The sequence below is a fragment of the Poecilia reticulata genome, chromosome 12, assembly GCF_904066995.2.
Source record: "Poecilia reticulata chromosome 12, P_reticulata-male-v2, whole genome shotgun sequence".
Classification (NCBI taxonomy): Eukaryota; Metazoa; Chordata; class Actinopteri; order Cyprinodontiformes; family Poeciliidae; genus Poecilia; species Poecilia reticulata.
In genome coordinates, this window is record NC_088841.1 from 2,165,272 (window position 1) to 2,185,697 (window position 20,426).

General features: G+C 43.6%; 1 protein-coding gene across 3 annotated transcripts in view; it reads right to left on the reverse strand.

Annotated features, from left to right (window-relative positions):
• The window catches only part of ppp3ccb (protein phosphatase 3, catalytic subunit, gamma isozyme, b), a 36,370-nt gene that overhangs the window by 2,372 nt on the left and 13,572 nt on the right, over window positions 1–20,426 (reverse strand). For 2 of the 3 annotated variants that reach the window (XM_008423138.3, XM_008423137.3), the window contains exons 2-13: window positions 16,773–16,970; window positions 15,495–15,619; window positions 10,559–10,670; window positions 10,321–10,466; window positions 8,855–8,994; window positions 7,434–7,511; window positions 7,230–7,324; window positions 7,003–7,128; window positions 5,689–5,766; window positions 4,438–4,522; window positions 1,976–2,073; window positions 927–953 (exon numbers count right to left, since the gene is read on the reverse strand). In XM_008423138.3, the coding sequence (XP_008421360.1) occupies window positions 927–953; window positions 1,976–2,073; window positions 4,438–4,522; window positions 5,689–5,766; window positions 7,003–7,128; window positions 7,230–7,324; window positions 7,434–7,511; window positions 8,855–8,994; window positions 10,321–10,466; window positions 10,559–10,670; window positions 15,495–15,619; window positions 16,773–16,970 (1,308 nt within the window). The remainder of the gene's footprint in view (window positions 1–926; window positions 954–1,975; window positions 2,074–4,437; window positions 4,523–5,688; window positions 5,767–7,002; window positions 7,129–7,229; window positions 7,325–7,433; window positions 7,512–8,854; window positions 8,995–10,320; window positions 10,467–10,558; window positions 10,671–15,494; window positions 15,620–16,772; window positions 16,971–20,426) is intronic. The other variant, XM_008423139.3, reaches the window with a different exon arrangement.

The window sequence follows — 20,426 nt, forward strand, 5'->3', positions numbered from 1 at the left end:
CTGCTGCTCCGTCCGTCTCTACGGCAGCAGGAAACAACCGGATGAACTTCAGGTCCAAAACGAGGACGCAGGCAGAGTTCACATTAATTATGGCGTTCCAGGGAACATGATGCAGGATCAGAGCCCCACTCCGTCTCTCTGACCACACAGAGACGTAACGAGGAGTGGCAAAAGCAAAGGAGGTGGAGCAGCAGTGAAGGAGTCAACCAGGTCCTGCTTCTGTGGAATATCAGCTCTGATTTATTAATATCTGGTTCTACTGTGATAATGATAAAAGCAGTAAGAGCCATTTCTTCTTTCTTGGGTAACGTTAAGCTGCGACTGCACAGCGCAGCAGTCACAGCTCCACAAACACACCAGGCTGCACACTGGAACTCTACTCTGACATATTTTCTAATTTATTGTTACTTTCAATGGTGGAAATAGCAAAACCAACAATTCTAATAATATGGACAGTTTGGGGAGTAAATCAAAAATCTTATAATATATGTACCATGATAAATGATAAGTGTTATGATGAACGTCCCCAGTGACAGCAGCAGGCTGCCCAGCTGGGATGGGCCTGCATTTGGGTCAACAGGACAATGAACCTGAACGGCCAGGCTTCCATGTCTGCAAACTTCCTTGCAAAAAAAGGTTCTGGAGTCGGTTTAGTCAGATAAACAGATGAAGGCTCAGAGTTCATCTCTGGATGGTCCGGTCCGGTCCGGTCCGACTCAGAGGAGTTCAGGTTCTGAACTAGATCTACTTCTGCTCTTTGTGGAGGTTCTAACTCGGTTCTACATGGAACCTGTTTCTGCCCTCCAGGTCAGCTGCTGCTCTAAGGTTTCCTGTCCGGACAGAGAAGCTTCCAGAAGCACAGGCAGAGTTCCACAGAGACAGAGACAGTGTTGGACACAGACAGACGGACAGAAAGGGTAGCATACCTCGTGCCTCCTCTGCCTCTACGGTGGCTGTGTAAGCGTGAGTAGAAGTGCCATGCCCAAAACAACAGAGAGAGAGTGGGAACGTTATCAATGCATTCAGTCAGACACTTTATCAATGCAATCCATCAGTCCTGTTAACATCACACCAAGCCCCGCCCCCATCCTCAGCACGGCTCCATGGAAACGGAGCAGAACCATTCCATTAGCATCTATTAGCACTCAGTGCTCAACACTGCGGCTAAAACAATCAGTTTGGTCAATTATTGAAATGATGACATTTTGCAGTAACTTAGCAAAAACTGTACAAAAAATAGAAACACTTTGCATTTATAATAATAAAAACTTCTTTGTCTGTAAATAGTGGAAGTTTTATTGTCACTTTTTTCAAACTGCACCTTCTGCTGTCCAGTTATTAATCACTTAATATAATAACCTACACTGCATCAATCCTGCACTGTATATTTTATGTAATTATTGTTTAATTTGATGTTCAGTCCAGCAGAAAGCCCTGAACTTTCCACATGCTGATGTTTTAGCTTTGCTACAAATGATTCACTAAAGTTCATTCCATTATGCATTTTAGGCAAGAAAATGTTGATTTTCTCATTTAATAATGAACTGAAATATTGGTTTATTTGTATCTTTTAATGCATTTCCAACATTGTACAGAAAAAGGCTGAAATGATGAAATGAAAATCATTTGTTTCCAATGTTTGTTCTCCGATTGATTGATTAATCATCTTAACTCAATCGTCAGAATAATCAAACCATTACTAGAATAATCAGAAGTTGCAGCTTTAGATCAGATGTCTGTCTCTTCAGGACAGCATGATGGACTTTAGGCAGGACAGACCTCCTCCCCCCATGTCTATAATCTGTGTGTAGATGGGGAGGGTGGGGGGTCTGGGGGGCCTGGGGGCTCGAGTTAGTCTCAGGGTGTAAGTACAGGCACAGGGGCAGTTAGTGGTAGCTAACTCTCAAGATGGTGTGTGTGTGTGTGTGTGTGTGTGTGTGTGTGTGTGTGTGTGTGTGTGTGTTGAGAGGCTCACCGCTCTGCAGAGTGCGCCGGCCTCCAGACAGAACGCCCAGCGGCAGCGTCCCGGTGGGAGTCAGTCCCTTCAGCTGCAGCACGCTTTCATTCTCCTCTCTGGAACAGAAACACACAACTGACTGACTGACAGCTGGGTCTGATTCAGATCCACCCAGATGACCCCCGGATGACCCCCAGATGAGCCCAGATGACCTGGTTCTGAAGGGGAGACTACAGCGCCTTGCTAAAGTATTCATTAGCAAGGTGCTAATGGAGATTCTCCACAATAATCTTCAACAGTCTGAACTACCATGTGTGTTTATGAGTTAGGATGACCTAATCCAGCAGCATACAGGCTACTTGTTATGCTTAAAGTGACGTATTGATATTAGCTAGTCATCTTTTAGCTAACATTACCTGCATCCAACAGCTTTACTCCGTTAGTTTGGGGGAAAAACTGTGAAAAGTTCTTTGCGTTTTGCTGCCATGATGCCATGCATTTACATTTTTCTCCGTAGTGACAAAAACCACTCACTCAGGCTCCAATAACTTTTAATAAATTAAATTAAGCGGCTTCACTTAAATTAGCAGCACTTCACCCGCTGGAGTCTGAAAGCACTTCCTCCTGGTTCCCATCTGCAGAAAAATATGTGCTAATTCATCAGTCAGTTGGATCCGTCTGGTCCAAACAGATCAACTGAACTCTGAGTGTTTTACCCTGCGCGGTCCGGTGTGCGCTTTTACCAGGATTTTATTTTTTTTTTGCGTGGTTTCGCTTCTCCGAAACAGACAGATGTTACGTCTGCAGCTCCTCCAGAACGCCGCTCTCCTGGGTAACGTTCACCAAGAAAGCTCCATTTGTTAAAACCGCTGGATGAGTTACTTCCAGCAGATGAGTTACTTCCAGTGGTTTTTAATTCTTCGCAGCGGCGGAGCCGCGTCCGCAGTGGCTGAACAGCGGACTGCGCATGTTACAGTCTAATTAACTTCTGCATCATCATTTATTTCCTCAAGATAAACTGCCGGCTCCTCAAATGGATTAACACAACGTTGCATTCTCTTTAGTTTTCTCTGGTCTGTAATGGAGACTTGAATTTAATGCGCCATTTCAACCAAAGGTTTTGAATGCGCTTCCTAACCAGACGCTCCAAAGCGTTATTTAACAATATGAGGTGTTTAATTTATTTTTAACATTGTATTTTCATACATTTATGCTAGGGATGCTCAAGTCTAGTTTTCCAGAGCTACCATCTGCAACTTTAGATGCGTTCCTTCTCTAACACACCTGGATCATTGACTCATTATCAGCCTCTACAGAACTGAGCTGCTGCTGATGAGGGAAGTCAACCTTTTGTCTGGGGTGTTTTAGCAGGGATGCATCTAAAAGTTGCAGTCTGGAGGACTGAACCTGGGCTCTCCTGATTTGTACCGTCAATGTGGCCCGTTGAGGGTGGTCAATATGCTGAAGTGGCCCTCGGTGAAATTGAGTTTGACACCCCTGGTTTAAAGGCGCCTCGGAAAAACAGGTTACCACATGTTAACTACAGATTAAACAGTTTTAACTGCTGATAAAAGTGACAGAGGACACAGATATGGGAAGTGTGGAAGCCCCTACTGTATCAAATTGACATAGGAATAACAGAGAGTTGGCCACTCTGAGGTAAAAACCCAGCGCATACAGCGTTCATGTTGGGTTTTTTTTCATCCAGACGGCTTCCCTGCAATGGCACGCCCCACAGTTTGGGAACCTCTGACCTAGTCAAAGTCCAGACTTGAAGAGAACCAATAATTAGTGTGGAGACTTGAAAAATTTACTTTTGAGTTTTCTTTTTTATCAAGGGCCCAAAAGAAATCAACCCATAGCTGACTCTTCCATTCAGCCCCTTTACTCTCATGCTCTGAAATAAAATACAGTGCTACCTGGACAGGGTCAGTAAGGTCTACAGCCACCAGGGGGCAGTAGAGGGCAACAGTGCGGTCTGTTCCCCTTCACATCCATCTCTGAGCTGCTCACATCACTGGAGGATTCCAGGAAACAAGCCTGGTCCTCATGTGAACATGAAGAGTTTAGAACACAATCCAAGCATGTCAGCAATGGTAAGCCACAGAGGACAAAAAGCATGCTGGTCTCTCTGCCTGAGGTCAGCTGCTGACCGGCAGGATGAACATTTATCTCAGGCATCGTTTGGAAAACTCCTTTCATGGATGATCTGCGCTGCTGTGACTTATTCATGTGTTCATTCATTTCTAAGGCTGAACTGGGTCATGGAAGCAGAGTGACACACTTCCTCAGAGTTAAAGGAGGACGTGTTGAAACGGACAAAGTCATTATCTCTGCAGGAAAGTGGAGCAGAGAGAGACGGCTCTATCCAAACATCATCCGCTGGACATGAAAGATGCCGACAGCGTCACTCTGATCTCCCTCCAGCACGACAAGGGGCCCATGAAAGACAGGGGGCCCATGAAAGACTGGGGGCCCACCTGAGCACAGAGAAGACGCGCGCCATCTTTCCAATGGCGCGGATCTTGTTCCTGATCACCTCCTTCCTGGCAGCAGGGGCTCCACCTGAACGTAGGAAGAGAAAAAGGATGAGTTCTCACACACTTACATCCTCTGGCCACAAAACTAAATAATTAGCTAATTATTGATAAAATCCTAATTATCCTGCTATAAGCAGTGAACATTTATGACCATCAACAGAAAATGAGGTAAAGTGAAACTAAATCATTTTACTGCAGTTAAATAATATTCCACTGATATCTTTAAACACAAGTACAAAAATAAAAGGCCGCCTTGCTGTTCACACGTTGTGAAGCTGACTGAGAGGTCAGAGGTCAGTCTCTTTAGAGCCCTGGTGTCCAGCTACCGCTTCATTTAATGGTGGAAAAGCTCAGTCTCACTTCACTGAAGCACGCAGTTGCATCTCATTGTTGCCATGGAGACCTGGTGACCCGAAAGGCCTTTCTTCATTGAGCAGAATACAAACTACAAAGTGGGTGGGGCCTGTCACATCAACCAAAGTCCTGCTGAAGCCGTTTCCCTAGCGACCGCGGAACACTTTCGTTCCTTGATATTCCGTCCAGCTTTACTTTGAACTAAATCATCACGAAAAATTTCTACCACTGAGGCTTGTGGGAATTCCTCCACTGGAGCGAAGCAAGATTAAGAAATCCGGCCAACTTCACACACAGCACCAACATGTTTGATGGCCTTAATTACTGTACATCCTCGTCAGTATTGTGATTTGTCAGCTTCTCACCATGCTGGTCATTTTACTACATCATCCATTTTGTTACTAATTATTCATAAACTTCTGGAGCGTTGAGGCGGTGTGAGCGCAGCCTGGCAGCAGCCTGACTTGTTCTGCAGCTGGAAGAGAAGAAGTTGAACAGCTCCACTTCCTCCAGGGTTTCACTTCCTCATCTGGCCTCGCTATATTTGATTAATCAAATTCAGTGTTAAACGCCTGCTGTGTGTCAGCATGGCAGCATGCCAGGCCTTACACACACGCGCGCGCTCAGGCCGACATGTCCCTTCATGTACACTAACACACTGCGGTGCGTTTGCACCAGTGTGTGACAGACCCAGATCTTCTCAGCTCTCAGTCAGTGAGCTGCAGGTTCAGCGCTAGCTTCTGTTAGCGACAGCTGGACATGACGACACTTCCTGTCAGCCGTCACCTCTCCAGCTGAAGATGTGAGCTGCAGCAGACACTGAAGAAGAACTCTTACCCTCACACGTGTCGTCCCCTTCGGACATCAGCTCGTCGTCGGAGCAGATGTTCAGCACGTTCACCAGCATCTCCGTCACTGTGAAAACACACCAGCAGGTGGCAGCGTGTGGTTAAAACTACAGCAGCACAGGCTGGAAACGTGATCAGTGAAGCAGACGGCTGAAGAATAAAGTGGCTGGAGAAGAACCTGGTACCTTTAGAACAGGTTGGGGTCAAACCTGAGGCACCAGGTATTCAGGTATTGATGCCTGAATACCTGGACTCATCATGGCAACTAAGAAAACTGCCCTAGAAGTTCAGAGAATAGACTTTGGAAACCAAAAGGATGCTAACATGATGATTTCATTTAAATGGGACATTGCATATAAAGCTCAAACATCTCAATTATTCTCATCAGTTTTTCAGTTGAAATATATTGGGAATAAAGCATAACTTACAGAGAGGGTTAAATAATTTTAGGTGCTTCTAAAATAATAAACTTCAACAAAAAATTTAAGTGATCAAATGGGCTGCATTGTGTATTTTCCAGGCACATAATGCCATTTTATATCAAAATCAAGTAACATTATTAACATCAGTTGTTATAAAAATTCTATATATGTCAAATATGACTTAAATGAAGTGTGACTTTATAATTTAACGTCTTCAAATTGGGCCTCTGTCTCTTTAAAAGCTCCTGCTCTTTCTGATACTCTGAAGTCATCAAAACATCTGTCCTATATTAACACTGCAACGTTTAGCAGTGTTGCTGTGAGAAGGAGCTCCTATAATGAGCTCAGCTGATGCTCAGCTCCACCAGGTGTTTGCCAATTATTGCTGGCTAGTCTGAAGGAGCTGAGTGAGGGAGTCGCTCTGTGAGGCGGAAGCTGCAGCTCAGAGGAGGAGCTTCATCCTTAAAGGCGGGGCTATGTCCACCCAGGTGTTCAGCACGGCTGAATGGTTGACATGGAGATTAAATAATTTCTCAAGCATGAACAAATAAATGAAGGTAACACTCTAGATATAGCATGATGTAGAACTCCAAAAAGTCGATTTTACTAACACTACTCCTTTAAGACTTTACATATAGGATAAAAAAAGAAGAAGAAAATGTTCTCTCTTTTCTTTTTAACCCGCTGCCTCAGTCAGATGAACCAGTTCCCTCTGTGGCTTCCTTCAACAGCTGCTCAGAAGAATAACAGGGTCAGTTCTGGTTGTCTGTACCTTTCTAACATGTTTGGTCTCAAGCCATGTGTGTGTGTGTGTGTGTGCAGGTGTGTATGTGTGTGCAGGTGTGTGCGTGTGTATGTGTGGCAGAGCTCGGCAGGCTGACCTTTCTCCCCAACAAAGGGCAGGGACCAGGTGAAGACGTCCATGAAGTTGGGCAGCCAGTAGGGGTGGGGGGAGCAGTTAAACTGCCGGATATTCATCACATTGTTCTCATATTTCAGCACCGCAGCTGAGGACAAAACACAAACACGTCAACATCTCCATGTTCTGTTGCTAGGGACCCAAGGTCTCCTGCCCGTATCCATGGTTTCCGGTGTGCGCTTCTCCTACCTTTATTATTGTACACATCTAGGTAATTGGGAGCGGAGAAAATTGTAATTAAAGACGGGAAGCCTGTTGTCTGACTTTTCCTGTACATTCGATACCTGCAGGACAGAGACAGGAGGGGACGTCCCCGGGACATCAGGACAGGACATTTCAGGATGAACGTAAACAGTCAGAATATGGACCCACTCCATAGGTTACCAGACTCACCCTGCATCCTGAGCTTCATGAGCCCGTATGACAGACAGCAGGTTGTTGTTCATCAGGAAGTCGCAGACCGCCGGGTAACTGCACAAACAACATGGGGTTACTGCTGCCTCGCCTCCGCTCCAACTCGGTTGCCATGACAGTAAAGATGGCTGCTTTAACTAGATGATTACCGGAGACGGTAGCAGTACTAAAATTAGGAATTTAATAAGGTCGAGGCTTTAGGGGGGCCATGGGTGGGGGCTTCTAACCCACTTCTACCACTGCAGGTCTCTGAGGACACACAGCACACTGCATGCAGTTAGCAGTCCCTGCAGGAAGCTGCAATGTTGAGATTACAACTATTAATGCAAATCCACTCGTCATTTGCAACATTAGAGCAGACTTATTTGTGATAGATGTGGCATAAAATTTCTGATTTTGCCGCACCGTTTTCAAAATGTTGATGTCAAAGTTGCAAATTCTGTGAAAGTTTTATTTCTGCCATAACCTGGTCTTACTAAAAAGTAGAAATTGCTGCACAAAACGTTCCCAAAAGACAGGATTTGAACACAATTAATGTTTAAAGTACAAATAACATTTGCAGGTACCTTGATACAAATCAAATCCTGTCCTGAGGAGAGGTCAGAGTGCAAAAAAGGAATTCCATATTGGTCATTCAGGTTGACATGAACTGTAAACACAGTAGAAGTAAATCCTACCGAACATCTCAGAATAGTTTTTACAAAAAAAGCAAATGTTAACCTGTAACGTCACTCATGTTTCCATCTCACAGGTTTGGCTTTCAAGACACGAAACAGGAAGTTCAATTAGAAGGGGATGAAGGGGATTGGTCAAAATTCAGTTGAGGTTCAGTGATTGGTCAGAAAGGCACATACAGAAAACTATGAGGTGATTGGATAGATTCACAGAAAAGTTGCATTTGAAAATTGCAACTCTGCGCAAAATTTGTTGATGAGAATTTGCATTTATAGTTGCAATCGCAACATTCTAATTTCCTGAAGCGACTGCTAAGCTGTGTTACTGATGTTTGTAACCATAAAAACAAAAAACAGTTCAGATCAGTGGTCTGAAGTGAATTGGAATTCATCATCTAGTGCTCATGTGGTTTATTTTCTATCATCCTGAAAGTGACTCCAGTTTGAAGCCAGACCCCTCCTCCCCCCATCCTGTGTGTGCTCTGCCTCTGAGCCAATAGAAAGCAGAGGCAGAAGCGGCTCCGTCTCCTTTATGACCCATGTTTGGTGTCAACATGGCCGATTCAATACAAATATTAAGACAGAGAGGAGAATGCTAATATTTGTTTCCAATATTTGTGTGACGGAGGATTTAACCAGCCGTCACTTATCTGGAGATAAGCCGTTGTTTGGGAGCGCTTTAATCAGGCCAGATTAACGGCGTGTGAGGCTGCCAGAGGGCCATACCTGTAGAAATAAGAGCAGCCTCGTACGCTATTGTGGGAGAAGTGTTCCTGGGTCTTTTCTGAGCCGTAGTCCTCCCCCGGGTCCGACCATAGCAGGTCACACATGGGCCCGAATGCAGGGGGTTCCTTGAAGCGGTCCAGCTGCACACAAACATTTATTAGACAACAACACTGATGGTTTTAGTTTCCTTCTTCAGGATTCTTGCATTTGTCTTCAGGAGCTCTGGTCCCTTCCTCCTCAGTTGGGTTTGTAGGCCGCCTCACTAACAAACACCAGTTTTCTAGTTGCTGGCCAACCCAAAACATTGATCTGGTCATCTTTCAGCCACTGTGGAACTGAATTAGTAGTGTTCCCCGTTCAGCTGTACAACAGTCTGGTCAGGGTGGAGCTACTGGAGTCACACAACTCAGTCCGTTGATTGGGTGACAGAAAAAGTCACTGCTTCAAACAAACATGAGACGTATTAGTGTGTTATGTTCATCATTGCACTAGCATGACTCAATGTTAGCTGTTTGGAAATTAGCATCTTGCAAAGCAAACTTTAGCTGCAATAGCAACAAAAACAATAAAAACTGTCTTCCCTGTGACCGGATCAACGTTGAAGAGGAATTAGTGGCCACTCTTCCTCTTAGCACTGCTTCAACACTCAGACTACGACTATGTTTTACCTTTGTGGTATCAAAATGTTCGGTCAACAAATACTGGATCTCACTGGAAAATCAGAAAACATTTTCTGGAACTGCCCCACATTGACCACAGTCCTAATTTGTGCGATTTGGTCCATCATACTCTGAGCACATGGAGTTCCTCAAGGCTCCATTCTCAGGCTCAATTCCTTTTACTCGGTTTTGACATGCAACTCACAGCCAAGTTTATAGGGCGTTACCGCGTCTTGTTCCACACCTATGCTGATGTAAAGTTAATGAGATCAGCTTTGCATCTTCAAGTCACCACAGGTCCGACTAGATGCTGACTGCAGTTTTCTGGTTGATCTTTAAAAAACCTGACCTGACCATTTCAATTTTGGCCGACACTAATTATTATTTTTTTTTGTCAGAAATGTCACTAATTATAGAAAGAAAATCGCTGAGTTGGCAGCAGTGGGGTGACTATGGCAAAAGTGCAAACATGACCTGGTGGGCCGGTCTGTCAGTCAGACCTCACAGCAGACAGAGGACAGCGGATGATTTTAGACCTTTGCAGAGGAAGATAAGATCAGCTTCACATGTAAGTATCGGCTGATCACCAATCTCCCAAAATTAATGAAATCGGGGCCGATTCATTGGTGCACCTTCAGTCCCCACTGTTACAGAGTAGGTCAGGTCTGAACCGCCAAACACTCCTCAGGTTATTAGAAGTCATACAGAAAACCTCAGATGTGCATTCAACAAGACTTGAAATCATGACTGTTAACGACCAAAGCCTGTTTGTTTTATATTTTAGCATTTTGTTTAAGTTTTTCTCACCTTTCGGATGTCGTCCAGGCAGGTAATTTCAGGGCTCAGGCCTCCATGCACGCAGAGGAACTGCTGGTTGAGGAGGGCGGCCAGAGGCAGGCAGTCAAACGCCTCCATGCAGGCATCATAAACCTGCTCAGAGTACTTTATCTTACCTGGAGGACACACAGGCACACACTCTAAGCACACGGCGCTACCGCTCTGAGAATCCAGCCGCTTACTGTGGAAGCCGAGCGGCCCGACTTACACTCCTGCTTGAAGGTGAAGTACTCTGTGAGATGTCGGCACTCGTGGTTCCCTCTGAGGAGGAACAGCGTGTCGGGGTAGTTGATCTTCAAAGCCCACAGGTACAGCACACACTGCAGACACACACACATGGGAAGAGACGGTTGGTCCAACAAGACAAGTTGCCGACTTTCTGCTTCAGCAGCCACTCTGCCTGAATCACTTTGTTCCCAGCAGCTCCAGTGGGAGATTTCTGACAACTTCCCTTTCCTGTTGAGTCTTAAAAAATAAAAAAATACAGCAGAGTGGAAGAAACGTTTCCACGGTTAAGATCCATCTGATCATTCACCTCCATGTAATCACCTCAGTAATCAATAAACTGTGAAATCAGACCTACATGGGACTCCTCCTCACTAGAAACAGACCAAATGACAAGGATCCAGAAAAAAAAAACTTAGGAAGCAAATGGATCAGAAGTTCAGAAATACTTCATCTCCAATTGAAATCAAACTAATTTCATGCAATTATCTTCAGGAAGTGGTCATGGATGGTGATGCTGTTGGCCAGTAGGATCTCCTGCAGGCAGTCTTGCAACCAATCAGAAGAGCCCACCGAGTTGACAGTTAAGTCAATTCATGCAGCAACATGAAATGGTTTATTGAGTGAAATAATTAGATCTAGTTTTTAAAAATGAAATCAATACATGAGGCACAAATAATTAAATCTATTTTTAATAAATAGAGGTATTTTTAAATTTGAATATTTATTTGAATAATTATTTCATAGGTTATTTATTTTGTGTAGTTAGTACAGAAGAGGATTAGAGCAACTGGGGGAAAAAGCAATTCTGACTTATCTTCTGAGATCAAAAGTCAGAATTCGGAAATTCAATTCAAAAACACTTTCTTGACCCCAAAGGAAAAATTTAAGTCAGAATTTTGAGAATAAAGTCAGAATTTTTTTTCTCCCAATAATCCAAATAATCTTCTGTATACTTATATTTTATATACCCTCTTGAATCTCCATAATGAAGAAGATGGTGGGATGTAATTCTCTCTCAGTTGGAAGAATGGAAGCCATTACTGTATTACTGTAGCTCTAACCTGGCAGAAGAAAACTGAAGGAGTATTTCAAAGTACCAGTCAGACCAGAATAAAGCTGATCTGATCTGTAGTTTAACCAGAGTCCAGCAAACTGCACAGGAAAACGGGACCGGGTTGGACCGGGCCGCCCCGCAGCACTAATAAGCATCTGTAACCATTTCCAGGATAACACCGGATCAAGAGGGACAGAATCATTAACCGGTGCAGGGATTCAGCCGATGTGATCATTGATCAACAGCCAGGCTCTACAGAAACTCCCATGGGAGCAACTGGAGATCAACATCCTGTCCTGACGACTGGAACAACTGGAAATACTGGAGGGTTGATCAGCGGCGGAACAAAGCAGTCAGAACGCAAACATGCTGCTGGGCTGAACCGTCACACACGCTTCAAAACACCTGCTTCATCTCAATCCGTTCTCACACACAGTCAAATCTGACAAGTGTGGAAAGGTGGCTGACACAGCAGGAAGGCAGCAGCGGGCTGGACATGGACTTTCAGGTGGTTTTAGAGAAGGCGGCCTTATCGGTTTGGTTCAGACGTCACAGACGGTTCTCTGCCCAGACAAACCAGGATAAGACAGCAGGCACCATCAGATCAAACACAATGACCTTAGAAACGCTGCGCTCATCTTCTGAACACAACTCTTGAGTTCTGAATGTTCAAGGCTTATCGGACCGATCTGCTCGCCAGAACTAAGACCCAAGCCTCTCCGTCTCCGCTTCAGTCTGCCTCAGGCTATAGAGAATCACATCAAGGCAACATTTACCAAAACAGTCTTGCCTTTGCCAAGATGGACATTTTTCTGATTTATTAGATCTTATTTTCTAGGAACTTTGTTCTTGTACTCCAATTAACTGATCTATTACTAAACTAGTTAATTGCTTAAACAACTGATTCATCTGATTAATTGTATTAGTCCTACTTGATACTTTTCTTCATCTGTCTAGATTCTATGATAGAAATTAACCTATCAACTGATTACTGGGGTGGATTACTGATCACAGACCCTAGAAGACAGCATCACACCTAGCAACGGGGTCAACCACACCTAGCAACGGGGTCAACCACACCTAGCAACGGGGTCAACCAAACCCCTCACTAAGACAGAAGTCTCTGGTCTCCTGGCTGAGATTCGCTCTGAGGTCGGGGCTGGCCTGCTTCAGATCACATCTCTGAGAGGCCCTGGTCCCCTACCAACCGTTTCTAAGCAACAGTCTATGTGCAATTTACTACAGTGGGCACTTAGAACTTATATTTCTAGTAGCACTAAGGTAGATATAATTTCTGCTCCACTTCTGACCAACACTGTTACTCTATATTTCTGTATCAACTCATCAATTTCTCCTGTATCTCCCAAGTATACATCAGCCCTGCAGCCGAATGGAAGCAGCTGAAAGCCTCATGTTTCTCCACATAACTGCTGTGTCCTTTGCTTGCAAGGCTAGTAGCTCTAAGCTAGTCTGCAGTTAGTTTTCTCATGTTAGAAGCAGCATTCAGCTTCTATGCTCCACAAATCTGGAACAAACTCCCAGAAAACTGCAGAAAAGCTGAAACACAGAGTTCCTTTAAATCAAAGTTAAAAACCCCACATGTCAGAGTTGATTTGAACCATAATAACTGGAACGTTGACCAACATATTTGATGATTCTGATGATAGCACTCATCTAAATGGAATGCTTGGTACTGGTTTCTCATTTGTTGACTTTATGTTGTTTCTATGACTTTTGTTTTTGTTTTTTATGATGTGAGTTGCCTTGCTGCTGAAACGTGCTGTACAAATAAACTCGACTGATTTCACTGACGGTTTCACACCAGGCTACGTTCACATGGCAGGTCTTGATGCTCAAATCTTACTTTTTGATGAATGAATTAATTAAATGTAACTGCAGTCAGACTCTGATCCATATGTGCAGAAGAAGGTTGATGTCACACAGCAGTGCTCTGCTCATCACAGTAATAATGGCCGCCCAGGGATAGATTTACAATTATTCAGCAACAGATGAACAGATGAAGATGAAGGAAGCACAACTAACAGCGGCAGAGCATAAATCTCGACTCCTGTAGCAAAGACTGTTTGGATGTGGAGTTCAAGCCAGGAGTGATGGGATTATAATACAATGATAATAATAATATAACTTATGACAGAAGTTCATAATTGTAATTTTCAGTCATCGTTCAGGTCTGGATTTACCACATCTGGCTTCTTCTGGTACAGATTTATGATGCGTGTCTCATGACAGTGACAGAAGTCGGATAAAATGGTTCAGACGCCGAACACTTTGAAAACAATCGGATCTGTATCCAAAAGAGCTGATTTTTTGGGGGACTGAAAACAAATGGGAACTGGATTGTTTGGATTTGGGTTGTGTTCACCTGCTGTGTGAATGGAAAAAATACTGATGAACAATCACTCATTTGGCTCAGACACAGGAGAAAAACCCTATGTAGCTATAATTGACTCCCTGCTGTAGCTAGCTATAGCAGGAAGACCGTTTGGAAGGAGGAGTTAATGATTACCTTTGTTAGAGATTTAATTCATGCAATCTGAGGAAATCATCAGGGTTTGTTCAAAGAATATTTTAAATCTGTCAAACCAAAAATTCCAAAGTTTTAACACTATGTGTATTTTTATAGGCAGATGACAGTGCAGTGGTCAAGCTGACCGAGTGATCTGGATGATGAGTCAGTCTGAAGACCAACGGCGTCTCCATTAAAGGAGCCCAGAGAAGCAGTGGCTGTTTAATGAGCTCTGGGCTCCTGGAAGTCAGCTGTAGAAAGGCTGCCAGCCAGAAACACACAGTCCACTCCTCAGCCCAGAACCCTCAGACAGTCAGAGCGGGAGGCGTTGGCAGGCTTGTGTTTAACCAAGAGTGTTTGTATGGGTGGGGCAGTCAGGGGTGTGAGAAGACCAACAAAGCGTCTTTTATTTCCTACACTATTTAAAGCTGTGAAGGTTCACTTGTTACATCCCCAACTAACGCCTCTAATTATGGAACAGTTCTTTATGTCTGTGCCTTCATTTACTGAAACGGACAAAACTTCACTGTTAAATGACTAGAAGGTTAAAGGGGCAGTGTTATGTAAAATTTATATTTTTTTTAGATTTGCATCATATTATGTCATTCTCTCATCAAAAGCATACCTGGAGTGTTGCTTTGATTCTTTCATGCATGTTTGAGAAATCCTTTAATCTCCATGGCAACCATTCAGCTGTACACAATGCCTGTGTGGACCTAGCACCGCCTATGAGGATGAAGCTCCTCCTAAGAGCTGCAAGTTCCAAGCTTCCTAGACTCCGATTCACAGATTCACTCCGATTCACTCTACCATTCAGCTCCTTCAGACTAGCCAGAAGCAATTAGCAAACACCTGATGGAACTGAGCGTCTGCTGGGCTCATTATAGGAGCTACTTCTCAGTGAAACGTAGTAAAAAACGTCAGAGGAGCCATGTTGTGATGACTTCCTGAAGACGGAGTGTCAGAAAGAACAGAAGTTTTTAAAGAGACAGAGACCCAATTTTAAGGTGTTAAATATTGTCAAATTTCTTTTAAATCATATTTAATACACACAGCATTTTTATAACAACTTAAGGTAACATAGTTACTTGATTGTGCTATAAACAGGTACTATGTGCCTGGAACAGACATTATACTGCCCCTTTAAATAAGACAGATTAAATTAAATGAGCAAGAGAAAGCTGAGATCTGTGGATGATTTCCAATCTATACTTTCTGAAAAGCACCGATGAGCCAATCCAGATTGATTCCCTTTAAGATCTATAATTTTACACCAAGTAGTTTCCCCATGCACCTCCAGCAGGAGGCAGGAAGTGGAGCCCTGGGCAGTCCTACCTCGATACTGAAGTAGCCTCGGTCCACGTAGTCTCCAAGGAACAGATAGCGGGTGTTGCTGGGTGAGCCGCCCACCTCGAAAAGCTTCATCAGGTCAAAGAACTGGCCATGGACGTCACCACACACTGGACACACACACACACAGCTGGGTTCAGCTTCTCCAAACGTTTAGAAAACTCTGCATTGGGTCTCAACTGAAAACCTGTGGAATCTAGGAGGACTATTTCTATGCTTCGGTATTCTGCTGTCAAATGGAAAACGGGAGACAAAGCATTTATTTGGAATAGTTCCTATTTTTTTTAAAGTCAAAAATAGATTGCAAAGGTTTCAGACAAATCTACGTTGGTGTGTGTGTGACAGAAACAAAGTGGAGTGTGTCTGAACAGACTGGAAGCTGCAGTTGGGCAAGGTGGGATCATTTGCATATCAGAGATCAGTGTCTACTGGCTGAAGGGAAGGTGTAGAGTTACATGGAAGGCTTTTATTATTTCCATGAAAAAAAAAACTGGTTGGATCCTTGTTTTAACAACTAACTTCAGACAGACAGATGTTTGGTTATTATACTGAGTTTAACATGTTTGCATTATTTGCAAAGACGGTGGAAGACTTCAGGAAATATGATTACTGCAGAAAGCGGCAGTAACCATCTGGGATGTAGTTTGGTCCCATTGTGGAGCAGTGACCGTGCTCCTGATGGTTCTAACTGCAAGGAGCCAGGAGGTGAGCTGGTGTGATCACTATTTAAATTATTACTTCATTTATTAAAAAGTGGAAGAGCCCTATCTGAACCAGCCTGTCTGTTTGCTGCAGCAGGACCTGTCCAGAAAACGGCATAACAGATGAAACACTGAGTCCCTTTAAATCAAGGATAAAATCCAGCTGATTAGTGTTGCTTTGATTAGAAGCAAATGAAACCTTGATCAACTTATGTGAATTAGGTTTTAGTTAAGATTAGGGTTTTGAATAAATTAGAAAAGTTTATGCTTAGGGAAAATGTCTGGGTTAGGCATTAATGCAGTTACTAAAACAAATGGAAGATAATACAAAGTCCTAATATGAATAGAAATATAAACTTCTGTGTGGCCATAGAAACTATAAAGAGATCGTTCTTTTCTCCATGCTTTCATTAGGAACCCAACTGTTGCTAAGGGACAGTAAAACATCAGACTCTACAGCTGCTGCTACTTCACTTGGATTTACCCAAAACAAATTTGTTCACCACCAAAGGATCTAGTTTTCAGGGCGTTCATAGATACAGAAGAATGTAGGCTGGTGTACCTGTGATGGGCGCCTCCACTTCCAGCATGCATTTCTCCTTGCGCAGGATGCTGGCTCCCTCGTTGATGATTCGCAGGGCCGCCTCCTCCTCCAGCCGGCCCTCCTTCACCAAATGGGCCTTCAGCAGCTCCAGGCTGGGCTTCCCATCCGCATACAGGTCTTTGACCGACAGGCGTGTACCGGGAGGATATGGCACCGCTGCAAACATGGTGGGGGAGAAGGTCAGGGGGGTGAGGCTCTGACGTCAACCACACAAACACACTGATAAACCCAGGGTTCACTGTGAGGACAGGACATGAGCGATGGAGCCGCTCCTGCTCATATGCTTTACCTTACAGAGGCAGGAAGAGCTCTTACCCAAACTGAAAACCCAAGGTGAGGCAGAAAAACGCACATTCTTTTCTGAGTGGATTTTAATAAAATATCTCAACCCTTACCACATGTTGACGACAAATGTCTCTTTATAAAATGTGCTTCATTCAAAAAGTTATTTGGATGGAATTGTTCTGTGAAACGCCTGCTGCCAAGGCAGCTCCGTCCTCTGAATGAGTGGCTTCTGCTGGAGGATGCAGCTCTTTAGAAATGCTTTGAAAACGGAGCTGCAGCAGGAAGTATCCTCCACAAGGACACAGAGACAAAGCACCTGAATGCCACGAAGACGTTTTCAGAACGACAGCTGCCACAACTTCAGATCCTCGCAGTAGAAATCCGTTCTCGCTCAAGCTCCATGCAGAACGGGGGAAATGGCTTCATCACACTATGGAGCATCATTTCCCCATCGGGGCTTAGCTTCCTTCATCTACCAATGATGCCACAAAACTCCTGAACACATCTCTTCAGACCACATGTACTCGGTGTTGTCCGAGTCCATTTTTACCACCATGCACTCGGCGTCTCAGTAGACTGCTCATAAGAAAACAGTCAGACCTGCTAGGTAGGAAATGTTGCTGGATGAAGAATTGTCCCAGAAATTAAAATTTTTTGTGTCCATTTTTTAAGTAATATATTGATAACGGCATAATAACACAGGTTTGCCCTTTCAAAGTCTAATGGAGCATCATTTTGTACAGAACAACACTGGAACTGGAAGACATTTTAAATATGCAAAACAACCAAAAACAATAAATAAAATGGAAATAAAACCAAACACAACCAAAAAATAAAATTGATTATTATTACAGCTCTGAACAAATTGGCCTTCAAAAGATAATAGAATGGAAATTATTTAACTCATTTTAAATTATCATGACATTAGTTGCTTATTGCGGCAGGCAGTGGAACTGTTTTATATGCAGAACTGAGCTGATAAGGTTGAGAGACGGCACAACCGGTTGCCTTTATAGTTGCTTTTTTTGGTCTTATTGTTACAAACTACCAAAGTGTGAGGTAAGATGTAACAAAGGACATCTGTGTAACTTACAAAGTCCCTGATATTCTTCCAGCGTTTTTAACCAGAGCCGTTTGTAGTAAACACACACGGGTATATTAAAGAACATTTTGAGAACTCTGTCTCTAAACTTCAAGGAGTTAATATACCAAAGGAACAAGTGTTACAATCACTCCCGGTCTCCCCTAATCCACTTTAAACTCTTATCACTGTTAAGCAACTTTATGCCAAGTTGGGATTATCATCAGCATTTGAATTTTACCACAAACACAAAGCAACAGTTGTTATTTCAAACCTTCTGTACCTTAACTTTTGTACTGAAGCTGCACTGTTGGATCAGAGAAGGAGGACGGCTGTAGAGTTGCTTTTCTTTTCATCCTGAGTGTGTTTTTTTTTTTTTTTTTACCGCTGTGTAGAACAGTTACTCTGATCATTTCAAGTCACATCACCCAGCGCTGCTCCAGCGTCAGATAGATGGCTAATGCCTTATTCACACGACAAGATTTGGAAACTGCTGGCCGATTTTCCAAACCTGAGAGTTCCCACACATGACGACGTCTTTCCGAGCAGACCAGAACACTAACACACCCCACATGGCAGGAATCTCTCTCAAGATGATCGGAAGGAGAAAATTGGGACAAAAATCTGGCAGCGTGAACTAGAATGATGTCACCTAACCGGTTCGTCATTAATTGTTGCTTCTACCCAATTCTGTTCCAAAGGCACATTTCTCTCCTACTCCATTACCCCCACACCCACCCTTCAGTCACCACCTTATTTCCCATGAGCATCCATTCAGTCTGATCATTTCATTCTGATTACATCATTTCAGAGCGTCTTCTCTCTGTTTCAGGTAGAACAAAGTTCAGCAATGTTTAAGTGTGAACCAGGAATGTCTGTGCAGAGCATAAAGTGACTTCCAACACACTTTGTCGGTGTGTTGGAAGTCAACATGGTTCAGACTTTTTCATAGAGCTGTAATCAAGTCAATGAGCTACGATGGCATGCTGAGGCTTGACCAGACACTCTGGCAGTGCAGTGCGGTGCGGCACAGCCCAGCCCAGCCCCCAGAGGAAATACCAAGCAGCTCGATTCCTGGAAAATACCAGTTTCACAGAGAAATCTGACAGATCACATGGAGGAGGCCGCGGCAAAGCCAAGAGATCTTTTCATTTCTGCTGTAGCAGCCTTTTATTGGTATAGACCCTGTAGAGAACACCATTTATTAGAACCCTGACTGTAAACATACCACACCTCATCTTAGTAACCAACTAACCAATGTTGCTTTGAGAACATCGGCTCCTTCAGATCACAATAAATTTGAGGAGTTTGTCAAACTTCAGTGAGTGGGAACTGAACTTCAACTAATGCAGTGTTAATGGCAGCAGTCCATACCACTACCCCTCCTCCACTCTGCAGAGCTGTGCGTTCCCTGTACAGATTTGGCAGGTGAACACAATAATCTGCACCGTCTCTAGCAGTTTGTGAAAATCGTAAAAACTGGCTGTGTGTAGCTGGCTGAGGGTGTGACAGCACACCAACAACAGCAGCTACTGGCTTTATTCAAGACATTCCTGATACTCAATTTAACGGGCTGTCATCTCAACAATTATGCAAATACAAAGAGTAAAACTGAACAGAATACTGCGATCATCATGTTTTACTGGCCGCTCATTAAAATGTTCTGCAGGGTGGAGTGGTACACCGAGGTCACAGTACAAAGCATAGTAAGTATTCTATTTTCTATTTAAAGTAAATAGCATACTTTAAATAGTATGTTATATAAATGTAAAGCATTCTAATGAGATGCTTGATAAATATGCTGATAAACCTGAGATACAGATGTGGACTATGTCAGTGGTCCCCAACCCCCGGTCCGTGGACCAATTGGTACCGGACCGCGCAAGAAATAGTGAAATATTTCCGTTTTATGTATTATTTGAGTCTGGAGTATCTTTTATTTTGAAAATCCTTTAACCGGATTCTCTCGGTTACTTGTGCGCCAACACAGAGCCCACAAGCAGCAAAATAAGTAAGAAACAGATCAGATATCAGAGAAGAGACAGGAGAATGGATTTATCCCGGACTGGTAGGTGAGTCCCACATTACAAGCAGCTCTGCATAACATGCGGCGACCGGCTGCTAATGAGGCAATGAAGCTTCAAGCTGCTTTACCACGTAGAGACCGAGCAGGCTGTGGATATAAGCAACACTTCAGGTGTTACTGTCTCCCATCAGTCCCAGATCGGACCGTCTCGTTGCAGAGA